Genomic DNA, 14,580 nt, shown 5'->3' with positions numbered 1-14,580 from the left:
CATCTGAGTTTTCTACTACTGGTCAGTAAAGGCTTGCTTGTTACTACATGAAAAACAGTGGAGTAACTTATAGGGATGATCGGAGAGGAGGGACACTCTCAGAAGACGCTTGTGGTGTTTTATTATTTAAAAATACTAGTAACCACAGTATCTGCAGCAAGGCCCTCTCCACTTGCATATAGGGCAGCCTGCCTCAGAGGCCAAAAGCTTGGATGTCTGTCCCCTCCTGCTCTGTGGCTGTACTATTCCTTTGCAGCTATGCACAATGCTGGTGGTCATTGTCTCCCACTTCTTTCAGGATTAAAGCAAATGAAGCATTAAAGCCCTAGTGCTGTAAATGACTGTACTGCCCCTGCATGTGCACTGAGCCCCAATGGCTGCATTAAGTGAGAAGCAGTTCAGTAGATCATTCTCCTTCCCCTGCTTAGTGGGGCCTGCAGTGCCACATGGACAGTCCCTCTCAGTTGTAGGGCTCCTCCCTGGCCTTGGCTTTTTCTTTTTGGTTTGTCTGAATTTAAGTCTCCCTTCCTGTTGTGGATTGACATTCCAGCAGCAGGGAGGGTGGCAGAAATACAGGATGCAAGAGTAGGATGGGAAAGAAACCAAGGTGTCAGACCAAGCCCTGTAGAATCCCTGCCCCCCTCCACAGGGCTCCTGGGTGTCAGTGGGAGGGGGAGCAACAGGAATGGCAATGGGGAGGGGAGGCAAAGAAAGTCAATAGGACTTAGGAGAAAAGGGGCCCTGACTTTCCCCCATGCATTCACACCTGATTATATTTTAATTGGACCTTGTCCCAATTACCTGGGGAATGGGGTTCCTTCTTTTTTCCTTCCAATCAGCAGAAAGAGGTGAAAGGCACCAGGGCCCGTATGGGTTAGCACTGAGCTGGAACGCAGTATCAATAAGCTCCACTGTTGCACTGGGTTAAGAGAGCTCCAGCACCTTGTATATAAACAAATGTGCAAATGGTGCTGTTGTGACAAGAAACTAGCACTTCCCGGAGGCCTGGATGCTGCTTCAGAAACTAAGGTCTTTGAGTTCCTCAGCCTACCATTTCCCATTATTTATGGATAGCAGCTTCCCAACCCCTTCAGTCTGCGTCCTTGGATTTAATTGCAGTATCACTTCTCCAATTCCTTTCTCAGCCTGCAGCCTACTTCAAAATGCAGAAATAATATCTATTGTCTCCATCTCTGACTATAGATATGCAAATGTATTTTTAGTTCTGTTTCAGTTTGCATTCAGGGGAGTTAGGAGAATGCTAATCTGTTTTTCCTCTTCTACAGATTGGCATCAGCATTATGAATTTCTGGAACTGAAAGGCAGGCTTTTGTGTGAAAATTGAATCTCCTTCTATGTGATCAACATGTTTTGTGTCTCCAGATTTTTTTTGGCTCCTCTTTGCTTTCCTACTGATGTAAACATCATCTATTATTCCTCTCTCATCGAGGGAAAAAATTTAAATTCCCATCAGCACTTGGGAAAGTGTTAACCCTTGAGAAGGAAGATGTCTCGAAAATCACATTTGCGGAGGTGGAATCTACTGCCGTTAGAAGTTACAATTTTCCGGTACGAAGGCTGGCAGAGGTTAGCAAAAACGAATAGGCTCTCTTTTCTGTGCTATCCCATTGGGCTTTAAGCAGCAGTTTGCATTTGCCAGCCCCGGATAGGCAAGGTGCTCTGTCTATATGGACCCCTGTAAAGTTGTGCAGCCACGTGCTGGGCCAGAGCTGATGACAGGGCCTGGCTTAGGCTCCCATTGCGCTGAACTAGACTGTGCTCTTTAATCCCCGAAATTGGGGGGGGGGGGGAGGGAGGTTATCACAAGGTAATTAAAGTTTTAAGAGGGGAACAGCTTTGGAAATAAGAGCAAACACCATCTCTTCCCCAGAGCTTCACCTCATGGCAAGTCAGTTGCAGCTGGAGGGAGCAGACAAAGCTTTCCTAGCCCTAAATAGAGCATCTTTACAGAGCAAGTGGCGAGTCCTGACCCTGGGCGCGGTCTGTCCTACGCAGACCGGGGCTGGTTGGAGGCCCTGCGCTCTTCTTCTCGCGGGGGGGGCTGCAAACGAAGGCACCTGCCTGTGTGCGACCGGGGCTACTAGCTGAGGGCGGCAGCGGCCAGCCTTCATCGCGCTGCCTCACCCGCGGGAGGCGTCCAGAGGCGCGGGGGCTGAGGGGGGCCCCGGGCGCTTGCCGCCGCCTCAGCGCCGAGCAAGGCTGCCCGTCCCGGCCCGCCGGGGGCTCGGGGCGGCGAGGGAGGGGGAGGCTCCTGCTCGCAGGTGCGATGATGTCAAGGCGGCCGCTGCCCCCGTGACGGCGCCGCCTCTCGGCGCAGGCTCGGGCAGCGGCAGCGGCGCATCTCGCAGGCGGCCACATCTCGCGGCGGAGCCCCCGGCGTCTCGTCCCCGGGCAGGAGCGGCGTGGCGCGGCGCTTGGCGGGAGCGGGTTGCGGAGCGGAGCGGGCCGAGGATGCGAGCCGCGGGGCGGCCGCTGCTGGCGCTGGCGCTGGGGCTGGCGCTGGCGGCCGTGGCGCGGGCGGACGGGGACGGCAGGGCGGGCAAGGACGGCGAGAGCCCGGGCAACTTCATGGAGGACGAGCAGTGGCTCTCGTCCATCTCCCAGTACAGCGGCAAGATCAAGCACTGGAACCGCTTCCGAGACGTGAGTGCGGGGGGCGCCTCCTGCCCTCGGCCCGGGGAGACACGCGGGGCTGAGCCGAGGGCTGCGCAGCGGGGCGGGGCGGGGCGGCAGCTTCCTCTCCCCGCACCTGCTGGCGGGCTCCCGGGGCCGGGGCCGGGGCCGGGGTCGCGGCCGCCAGGGCGCGCCCAGCTCCCGCCTGTCCGCCGGCGGCGGCGGCTGCCACCAGCCCCTCGGGCCGCTGCCGGGCCTGCGTGTGGCGGCGCCCACAGGGCTGCGGCCCGTCCCTGCTCCTGCCAGGATGAAAGGGCAGCAGACCCCTGGCTACAGCTAAGGGAGACTGAGTCCCGTCTTAAGCCAGAAATGCAGCCTCAAAATACAACCCGAATTCGGGTAGATGTTTCCCTTGATGGCCCTTTCATAGCTAGATGCTGCCTTGTGTGGCTACCTGCGATGAATTGAGCGGTCTCGGGTAATCTCTGGGTGTGCCGCCAGGAGTTGATCAGTTTACCTTTGAGAGCCGTCACCCCATGGTGCCCAGCTGAGGTTTTTTGGCAGGCACCTGTGAGGACGCTGGCATTGCAGCGAATACACTTGAACTATGAGTCATCGGATACCTTGAATTCAGGAGGCTGCTAATCTAGTAACCTTCACAATTACACGTAGCCCTTAATCATAAGGAGATGTACTTAGTTCCAGATCTTAATTTGATTTTGCTACTATCCACGGCAAATTGGAATTGTTACTGTCTCTTGTTATTCTACCCATGCTGCGTTATGGACGCCGATACTGCCTGCTGAAGTCAGCTGGTAGCTCTTGTTAGAGGCACATAAACCAGTTAGTGGTTATCGCTGCAATGAGCTTGCTGAATCTCATTCCAAACTGCAGTCAGGTTTTAACACTGATGCAGAGCGTAGGATTCACAGCCATTTCTTGTCTGCTGAAAAATCCTGCTCTCAGTCTCTAAGTTAAGGCTATTATTGAGTTGCTTTCTCTCCTGTTTTTTAATGAGTTGGTATCGGCAGGCTGATATTTAAAATTATTTAATGCTTCTGAAAAATGAGGAACATTTCTGCCAGTTGTTAGTGCTAGGCATGATGTGGGTGGGGTACAGGCAAGCTTTTCTCAGTGGAACTGCCAGTATATTTCTGTTCTGATCTTCAAGGCTTGATTCTCTTCCATTCTTGAAAAAATGTCCCCTGAAGGCTGGGGTGTCACTTATGACCTGAGCTGAAATTGAACACAGTTTTTAAAATTAAGAGTTAGTGAAGGTTTCCTGATGGCTTAATCCATTGCTTTGATAACAGAGATTTAGGAAACTGCCTATTACTCCTTGTGCTTGAGGATTAATTTGTTTTAGAACCTGGGAGTTAATGGACTGACCTTTCACCTCCTTGATATTTTGGTTCAAATCCCCAAGAAGTTGTATGTAAAAAGCAAGGTGAGGGGGGGAGGATGGGTTTATCTTTGTATCCTGTGGATATTTGTCCATATCATAGAGCAGTGGTTCTCAGCCTTTTCAGATTTAAGATGCTTGGAAAATGCCAGCTCTTAGTTTTTCACTTGTTTATTTTACTACAAAAAATACTAGAGCAATTCTTCTGTTGAAAAGAACTCGGAAAGCCCACAGCAGGGCAGAATGTTTTTAACAATATGGATTCCTATTTGAAACCTCTGGGTTTATCTTTGTGAATCATGTTTGCACACCTAACAGTGCTAACATTGAGTGGCACCCCATGGCACACTTGAAAGGATGTCAGGGCACCCAAGGTTGCCCTGGCACCCTGATAGGGAATCACTGTCACAAAACTATGACACAGTGGGGCACAATTCAGTGAGATGGTCCATCTGTATTTAGGAGACAGAGGACTACAATAGGTGGGATATTGCAGAGGCGCATGGGGGAAGCTTGCAAAGAGCCTACCTTTGCTTTCTTGGATCTTTAAGTGTGACTAGTCTTTCACCAGAACCTGAGCCCCTAAACTCATCTAGCAATTTATCTCACCAAAGGGGGACTCTGCATTCATGAGAAAAGCCAGCACCCTGCAGCTTTGAGCTAAAATGTGTGATCATGAATATGGATCAGTGCTGGGGATAGGTTCTGGCTCTCCCTGTTAAATAAACTAATTAGTTTAATAGATAAAGGGTATGGATAAAAGAAGAGGGGTGTTTCACTCTTAAATACTTGCCATTAGAGACCTGCTCTGAATACAGCGTAGTGCAGAACTGATGAATCCCAATTGCAGTAACTTGTTAAGACTGTGTGTAAGGCTTTTAAACATTTTCAGCTTTGTTGCTGATGAAAGTAGGATCTACAAGATATTAGCAAAGAAAGCAGCATGTGAGAACAGGCCTGCTTTGGCTTGACATATTTGGGGGTCTTCAGGGAAATCAGAAAGACAGGATGAGGAGGGGGGGTTATTACATTAGGCCTTAAATAAAGACTGAATGATTCTTCAGTTTGGAGCTGGAAAACCTGTTTTTGAGGGTTGTGGTCTTTGGCAGAAGTACAATTTATCTGTGGTTTCACGTATACAAAGTAAAGAAAGCTAATTAGTAGATAAGGAATGGCATGGTATCTTTGCTGTGTGGGTAAGGGATGGGGTTTTTTTTGCCAGCATGCCAGTGCCTGCAGGCCTGGGTTGCCATATACTGTACACATCTTTGCACATGCTTCTTGCAAACCTGGGAGTACATACAGGTGCATGAGTATCTTTTTTGCTGCCAGACAGCTGGTTGAAATGGTATTCTGGTACAGCCAGGGCTTAAATGAAAGCAGTTTCAATAATGCTGGTAGTTTGCCTAGATTAATAAGCAAATCCTTTGGAATTCATTTTTTGCTAAGAAATGCTCTGCCATGTGAGTTGCCAGTTACTGTGTCACAGCTCTGTTTAAATGGCAGAGAAATGGCAGGCTGGTCAGTGTGCTGTGCTCTTGTCCTCTGCAGTGTAGGATGTGAACTGAAGAAGAGAATAAGATTTGTAATGAGGACTAGCAAGTGTCTGGCGGCAGGAAAGCTTTCCTCCCTGCATCATGGTTAGAACAAACTCGATTGTTTCTGCAGTTGTTTGGGAAATTGTTTGTGCTGTATTTGTTGTTGTGCTTCTGAGTGGCTGCCCTGCTCTAGTCTCGTTCTCGGAGGCTTTGCATCATCAGAAAGCCACACCTGCATGAAGCTGCCAAACACTGCAGTATTACTAATCGACATGAAAATGAAAGCTATTGATTGCAATGAAAATACCCCTTTGGACCAAGATAAATTCCACTCGGCTGCTCAGGATCAGGCTGCTCGTTCCTCCACCATTGTTCCTTTCTTCTTTGGTTAGACTTAGCAAGAGAAACCTTGCCATCCAACCAGGATGTATTTCTGAACAGAATGATACCTCTGGTTTGTGGAGAGGTAGTATGTCTCGTCAGTGGAGACTTTCACTGCGCCAAGATGCATATCTTCTGTTACTGGAAATACTGGATTGGGAAGAAAAAATATCACTGCAGTATGAGTCTCCTGATTTAACGTGCAATTTCACAGCATTGGTTCCTACTGGAATTACAAGCCAAGTGATACCCACATCACTGCTGAGCATAATGGAGTTTTGGAGTAATGCCAGACCTGTGTCCCTAGAGCTCCTGCAGGAGCTCCCATCCAAGTACATCTTAAGGCAAGTTGTCACTTCAGTGTAAACTCCATCACTGTCCATGCAGACCCTCAACCATGGTAGCAAAACCTTCATTTAACCTTATCTGAATGTCCCGTAGATTAGAGTATGCCAGTCATGCTGGTACTGGTTAAGACTAGAAAGTTTCACATGTGCACAAGCATAGAAACAATCATAAATGTGCAGTCTGACTTCCCTTCCCTTCTAAACTGGGGTATGTAAGTATGCTGGTCTGATGTGAGGGCATTGGAGCTATTACAATCATCATGGGGCAAAATGACAAAGCCCATGAAGACAGCAAGTCATGCCCAGAAGCCATCCAGTATCCATTTGGAAGTCTCTACTGATACAAGCTGTAAAGTTATACTATGTGCAAGTTGGTTGCACGGCACTGGATTCCTCCTGCTCTCTCTCCACCAAGATGCCAATAATTCCCAGTGATCTTAAGGGCAGTCTTGTGTTTAAGAGCAGTAACATTTTAGAAGTTAAATTTTCTCTAGCAACAGCATGCCATATGGCTGCTGATTTAATGTCAAGGTTTATCCTTCAACTATATGGGATTTCATAGCTTTGCAACCATATACTATTAATAGTTTATTTTGCTTTCATTGTAATTATAATTTATGGGAGGGTGACTTCCGTGCATAAAAGCTTCTGCATAGAAAACTGTCTGCTGAAGTCTTTGGGCCAGATCCTCAGCTGGTTTAAACCTGAACAGCATTATTGGACTTGGTGGCGCTAGGTCGGTTTACCATAGCTTCAGAATGCACAAAAACTCAAGTGTTTAAAGGAACTCAAGTGAGAACTTGAATTTAGGTGGGGAGCCATGTCTCAAAGGGAAATGAGGGGAAATACAACCAACTCTTCTTGACCATGTTGGGAAAGTCTGTGCTGTCCAACACCAAGGTTTTTTCCCCAGGATGATGAACATCAGTGGCAGGGTCAGACCCAGACTAATGCCCTTTCTGTTTTCACTGTTTCCTGCTTAGTGCTATTTATTGGGTGAACGATTTTTAACCAGGCAAATTGTATCAATAGATAGATCAGTTTGTATAAATTTGTTACATGACTTCTTATTATATGATAGTCTAAATATAACATTAATGAGGGATAGAAACTGCAGAGTTAAATATCGGAGAAAGTGAGCTGACATAAATTGAGATTCTACAGTTTACCATGTTTGATGGTATTAACTTAGTGACACAAAGTATAATATACTGAAGCTACACCTCTTGCTAGAAACTAATATGAATTTTTATGTAAAAATATGTGAAGTGTGGCTACTTCAGCTTTCCCCAAGGGTCATTCTCTTTTGTGTTTCTTGGCTGTTTATTTTAATGCAACTGAGCTGTAATGTAGCATTAATGCCAATGTTTCTCTTTAATAATAAATCCCATCCCTTCTCTGAGTGTGCCACTCAGGCCTCCCTGACTTCCATTTTTATTCAGGTCCTGGGCTATTACCTTGTGTATCAGTCACTTATCCCTTGCAGTCCTGACCTGATTTAGTCATGGAGAGCCTTTTCCTTCAGGAATCTGGGATCAGTGGCATATAGCAAACTAAAACAACCTGCTTAAAACAAGTATGCTGTCGCCTTTCAGTAGTATGGCAAAGCATGATATAAAATAAGAGGATTTAAAAAACAACCAAGTGTCTACATGCATGTGTGTGTTACCTAAAGGTTTGACATTGCTTGGTAGAAACTCTAGGTACATTTTAACTTCAGGAGTTTTAACCCACTGCATCTCTCCATCTCCATCCAACACCATCTTTGAGGGACCCTCAGAGCTCTAAGCTAAGGATCTGAGTCCTTCTGTTGCATCTTGATGTCATGAAATAAGTATCAGGAAAGCTTTTCTTTCCTGGGTGCACTTTCTGGCAACTAAGCTAATTAATTTTCTTTGTATGCACCAAGTGAACAGCAAATAGTTTGGTCACAATAACTGCAGCATCATTAGAGGCAGCTCCCAGCATACAGCATCGGTCTGTTTATAAGCACAGCAGAATGCATAAACTATATGCCTAGAGGACTGCTAGGCATCAAATGGACAACAAAAGGTCAGTTCCTTCCTCAGAGACAGTTGGGTCCTAAAGCCCTGATTGAGTAAAGAGTATTACCTGGGGGGTTCTTTTCAGTTTTGGTGACTTTTGCAGGCTGGTCCTCACTCTTGTGTTTGCCTCTCTAAGATCAGGCTCTACGTATTGAGAAAACCTCTCTAATTAAAGCGCTGCCGCATCTTGTGTATCAGTGTCCCCACACTTAAACTAATAAGCTAATTTGATGAACTTTAGACAAAGTGCCTCCGTCACCATTTTTAAGCATGGGGATGCTGATATGAGATGCAGGAGGCTGCTGGAGTGTGGGAATTACCACGCTCCGGCAGACTTAATTGAGTCTGCTCTGACATGCTGGAATTCCAGCCTCTGCGCTCGTGTATAGGCGTCCCCTTGGTCTCATGACAGTTCTACTGTGTCGTGTCTGAGGCATCCTATTGGGCACTTTCTGCCACTGCTGGATGCCTGTGCCCGTTCTCTGGATATGCAGCCCCAGTCTCTCGTGCTTTCTACTTGGCCCCTTTCTTCCACACTAAATTACCTTTGAAGAGCCTGGAATCTTGGTGAGTCCCTTTCAATGTGAACCATTTTAATGTCAGATTAGTAGCAGTCAGCTGGTAGCTGGAAAGAAGGCTGTCAGCAGGGAAAAAATGCCTCTGGTGCAGAGGAATCCAATTTTATAAAATGTTTTTACCTTATGAATGTAATTTACAAAAACAAACAAACAGCCCACTCCTGGGAGCCAGCGCCTGATCAGCACATTCACGCCTCAAGTGTGAAATTCTTCTGGGGAAGTGAAAAAAGATTATTTTTTTTTCTTCTCCCCTGCCCCTCTCCTCTCCTCCCTGCTTTCCTGTTCCTTTTTGTGTCTGTACAATGCTTTAGACTCTAGGGCAGCATTATATTTTTCCAGTCATTGATTTCCCTCTTCTTCCACTCCCTTGCTAAGAATAAACTAAATATTTAATAGTTTGCTGGAACAAAGCCCTGTCAATCATGTGGCCTAGGAATGGGTAGCAAGAATGTGGGTGGGTCTAGGTCCCTCAGCTCAAGGCTGCAAGGAGAGACGTCTCCTTTTTTGAGTAATGCATCAGTCTGTCCTTGCTTATGAAACCTGTCCAGGAGTACTGTAGGACAGGAACTGACCCTCTGTTGTATAGTTAGATTAAAAGGGAGCAAAGGGATCAGCATCCAGCCATGTCAACATGTGACCTGGTCACTGCTTATGAAAGAATCAAGGTCTAAGAAAGATTTTGTCTGGTCAGTACCTGGCTGGGAGGCTTTTGAAATGAGCCCAGGCACTATAGGAAGTGGTGTTTGGGATTTGCTATATGGGTCTTCCTTTTTAGTTCTTGCAGATTTACTAGCTCAGAATGGCAGTAGATAGTACCAGGCTTCTAGATTTCCTTTCATTAGGATGGCACATAAATCTGTGAACCTAGCCATTCCTTGGTCATGAAAGAGCTTCTGATGTATTGGCAGCCTCTGGTGTATTATTGGCATGGATGTTAATTCTGCCCTTCTCACCAAATTCCAGTTGGGTATATTGGTTCTACCTAAATTCCCTTTGCTTTGTGTCCTAAACTAGGAGTCAGCAACTTATAGCCCCCAGAGCCATTTTATCTGGTCCTTGGAGCTAGGGAGGGGGCTTTGGTGGTGGGTGGGGAGAAGAGGTTTTGCCTGGGTGGCAGCTGGGTGTCAAAGAGAAGCAGTAGTGGCATGATGGGGTGAAGCAAGGAGAGCAGTGGTGTTGAGTTGGAAGTGTCCTGTGCTCAGAGCTAAGCTCCATTAAAATGGCCTCCTTCTCCAAAACATTGCAGCCCCCTGTCCTAAACTGTTGTGTGGAATTGCTGTGAATTGCTAGCCTGTGACCATATTCTCAGCCAGAGGCAGTTGCATTTCACTGGTAGGAGTTTCATCCCAAAACTGTAGGAATATATAGCCATTGCTCTCAGAGCTTGGTGAGACAGAAAATCAATTTGCAAATCTATATCATACTATTAAGGTCCACAGTTCTTTCAGAAAGCTGGTTGCACTCCCTGCACCTCTTCGTTTGCTTTTTAGTTTTTAAAATCTGGTGACTTCTGTCTGAATCTGCCTCTGTTCCCTGGTTCTTTTTGCAAATCAAGAACCTCAGGAGCAGTACTGGAGTGAGGTCTCTTGCACTGCCCTTTGCCTTCCCCAGGGCTGAGACTAGAATGGTAGAAGAGCTGTTGGGTCCTTGCCACCCACTTAGCTAATTCTGGGGTTTTTGTTCTTCCCTTCCTAGTGTCATACTGCTATGGTCTTTTTCCAACTATAATTGAAGAACAAGACAAAACTGCCTGACATCAGAGAGACTCTAGGCCAAAGTAGATTAAGTGTGGTGGGTTAATGCAAGACGCTTGCTAACCAGGATGGGATGATATGGGAAGCAGAAGATAAAGTTTGTTCCTGCCCAGTACTCAGTGATGACAAAAGAGGCTATGTACAAACACCCTCTAGGTTGAGGTTGCTGACAAGAGTTCCCCAATCTCAGAATGTGCATAGTGGGCCACACATGATGCCACCACTATGTTGCCATAGTGACAAGCTCCCTCTCTATAGCGCGTCACTATGGTGATGTAGCATCTAAAAATAATAGTGCACCTCCAGGACGGCTCAGTGATGGCTTTTACTGTGCTGTCATTTAGTACTTCCAAAAGGAAGTACAGGCAGTCCTCGATTTTACAATGTTTCGCACTTACAACATTTATAAATTGACACCCTGCTTCAACTTTCTGACGTAAGTTTCAACTTTACACTTGATCTGATGTGACGCCACACCAGCGAACAAGTTTGCTGCATCACTCATCTCCCTGGAAAACATCTGTCCAAACTTCCTTGGTCACTTTCTTTAAGAAAGACAAGTCTCCAGAAAAACCTGCAGCCAAGACTCCTGAGAAGACTCCAGCTAAGAACCCTTCAAAAAGTCCAACCAAGAGCCTTTCAAAAAGTCTAGCAAAGTCACCTCAAAGAAGTCCTTCCAAATCAATGTGATTGCTATTTATAATATAAATACGTTAATGTAGCTATATTACTTGTCTATAGTTGATCGAGTACAAAATTCTGGGGTATTTTTGGTATAAATAGGGTATCAGGCCTGGGTTCAGGAACCAATCCCCCATTTATAACATGGTTTCTTATGAGAAAATCAGTTCTGAGCTACAACGTTTCAACTTAAGATGTGGTTTTCAGGAACCAATTGTGTCATAAGGCTGAGGACTGCCTGTACTAAATGACAGCGCAGTAACAACTGTGCAGTGTAGATGCATCCAGTATGGAGAATTGACTACTTATGCCTTGGGCAGCTCCCTTCCCAACTTTATTTAAATTCATGCACGCCCCAGCATTTATATTCATTGCATGTTGGGCTGTGCTGGACTTTTGGACACTGAGGTGTTTGGTTTGTATGGTAAGGTTTGAACATATGGTTTCTGTGGCCTGAGAGATTGTGTGAGAGAATGGGAAATTTTCTAGGGATTTCATACCTGGGGACTGTACTATTTAGATTCCCAGGCACTGTTGGAAAAGTATGAAATTAGCTATGCTATAGAGGCCAGGGGGCCCATCAGAGACCCAAACATGTCTAAAACAGATGTGTAGTTATAGGAAAGATAGGAAGTGGGGTGAGGAGGTAGGTTCTTTAGCTGATTGGGCCAGTGTTTGAGGCCTGGAGTCAGGAGAGGAGACTCATTAGGAACACATTTTGAGCTGGTGGTTGTCCAAGATTCCAGACCTTTCAGTCTGAGTCCATCCTTCAGCAGAAGATGTAAGTGATGCTACACTCATTTTCATCGAAGTAGCAGCAATGTTTTTTTTTCTCTGTTTACAACCCCTCCCAGCTCGGTATGGCCTACAAATTTAATTAGCATGTTGTTACTCCCCACTTCCAGATCATTAGCAGTGATAATAAGAGCAGACTTAATTCTGACCCCCTTGGCATCTCTGTCCCTCCTCCAGCTCAACAGATTGCCATATGTCATCATCATCATCACTAATTCTTATTCACAGTCCTTCAGCCCACACATACTTCTTTCCAAGCACATGTCCCCTCAACCACCCCAGACCTTGCAGTCAGGAGGTTGGAGAGAGAGAAGGGCTGAAGGAAACCTTTCTGCTTGACTAGCTGCTGGAGTGGATGGAGTGCTTGAAGCAGGATGGGTTTCAGCCAAAGTTCCCTCTAAGGTGTAGTGGTCTGTGAGTATGCCGCTTTGGTCCTGCCTTCCCCTTTCGCTAATCTTGGATCTGGACTACGCTAAGCCTAATAGACTAGAATCCTCATATAATGGATCCTTATGCAATGGATTTTGCAATAATCCTCCAAGCACGAGACTGGGGGCTGGGGAGCAGAGCAGCTCCCTGGAGCCGGTAATAGGGATTCCCCATTCATGGTGCAGAAATCTTATGTCATGGTTAGACAAAGTGCTTTGGGTAAATGTGATATAACTTACCCAAAGCACCTTGCCTGCCTATGTCCTTGGACCAACACAACTGTAACCAGCACCCCTAGACTACATCATGGTTAGGAATGATTCCTTGTGCCTGCTCCTTTTCCTCTGATGCAGACCCAGGTTTTGCACCATCCTGCCCCGCGCACCTGAGATCTGGGGAAACCAAGCTCCACGTGTGTCCCTGCTCTGGGAGCGAGGAGGCACATGGCCTCGGGGCTGGGGAGCAGTTTCCTGGCAGCAGCAGCCCCCAGCCCCCGCCTCTAGGAGTGAGGAGATGCATGGCCTTGGGGCTGGGGAACAGAGCAGTTCCCCGGCACTGGCAGAGCCCGTGCCAGCCCCCACCTGACCTCCGAGAGTGAGGGGGCACATGGCCTTGGGGCTGGGGAATGAAGCAGTTTCCCGGTGGCAGCCCCCACCTCTGGGAGTGAGAAGAGCCCGTGCCAGTCCCTGCCTTGCCTTGCCACGCTGCAGCCCAGCTCCTCTCCAGGCGGGTGTGCGGCATTAATAAGTTGGTGCACGGCACTGTATTAAATTGTGCGCACACGCACACCTTGAAGGGAACCTTGGTTTCAGCTTCCCTGCTGAGGTGCCATCCCAGTTGTACCACATTGCTTCCCCTCCATTCCCACCTTGAACGTTATTGTCTAGAACTCATGGAGAGGTTTTTACCAGGGTTCTTTCCATTGGGGTTTTACTGCTTCACAATGAACACTCTATTCAGTGAAACAGCCTGGCTCAGAAATGCTGTTAACATGATGGTTTTCTAATGGGACCCATCCTATGCCTGTTATTTGCAACACATTGGACACTGTTGGTTGCTCCCTGAAATGGTTCCGGCTTTGGCGCATCCTATTTGAGGTTCCTGTTTCATGTTATTACTCCTCACCCTGTTCCCAAAGAATATGCCTTTTTTGTGTCTCCCCTATTTTTCCCTGCCCTGCATCCCGCTCGCTTTTGAGGCCTTGTCACAGTTGCTATCTTTGTCACTAGGACAAACTACTCATGACTCCCAACTGAGCCTGTCCATATCACCCTGTGACTGATTAGGGCAACTTACTGTTGGGCCATGTGAGGTGCTTCCTCAGTCCAAAAACTGAGGTGTCTGCCTCCATAGTGCAACCAGAACCTGGTCTCCTATTCTAGGGTGGAGAAAATGGGAACAGTACACCTCTAACCTGCACAGCAGAAGACCCATCCAGGCACCCAGCAGTGAGCATGGTGGCTTATAGAAAACTGAAAATATTTTATTTATTTATCATACAGTAGTAGCAAGTAAACTAAAATCAGGGGGCCAATTTTGGTAGGCACTGCTGGACCAGACAAACGAAGAATGGGAAGTGGAAGTCTTGTTATCCCTATCTTATAAAGACAGCTAAGGCAGAGAAAAGTGTTGTCTGCACACAGTCAGGGGGTGGCGGGGAGAATTTCCCAGGAAATGGAACTCGGGGTGCTCAGGTCTCAGTTCTGCATCTTGTTACAAGACCATTTGTGTTAGGTTAGAGAAGGACCATTTGTGTTAGGTTAGAGAAGCAAAAGGCTACAAAATAAAACATTTTCTAATCCAAATCAGTGAGAGGGCAGATTTAAAAAAAAAAAAGAAGTTTAAACAAACAAAACCCACATCTTACAACTGGCAATTTTTCCATTTGTTTTTTACACTTAGCTTTTCTAATTACTGTGTACTAAGGTTTGCGCACAGCAGAATAATTATTTCTTCATTTTTTTTTCCTTGTTACTACAGCGAAGCCGTAATTCTC

General features: G+C 46.7%; 1 protein-coding gene across 1 annotated transcript in view; it reads left to right on the top strand.

Moving 5' to 3' along the window:
• The first annotated feature begins 2,255 nt into the window (after positions 1-2,255).
• Positions 2,256-14,580, top strand: part of SPOCK2 (SPARC (osteonectin), cwcv and kazal like domains proteoglycan 2) — a 54,479-nt gene continuing 42,154 nt past the window's right edge. The window contains exon 1 of the mRNA XM_059729918.1: positions 2,256-2,664. Within this exon, the coding sequence (XP_059585901.1) occupies positions 2,473-2,664 (192 nt within the window). The 5' untranslated portion in view covers positions 2,256-2,472. The remainder of the gene's footprint in view (positions 2,665-14,580) is intronic.

The sequence above is a fragment of the Alligator mississippiensis genome, chromosome 6 (assembly GCF_030867095.1).
Source record: "Alligator mississippiensis isolate rAllMis1 chromosome 6, rAllMis1, whole genome shotgun sequence".
In the NCBI taxonomy this organism is placed as follows: domain Eukaryota; kingdom Metazoa; phylum Chordata; order Crocodylia; family Alligatoridae; genus Alligator; species Alligator mississippiensis.
Note: the sequence above shows the minus strand (reverse complement) of the source record. Positions and strands in the feature narration are given on the sequence as shown.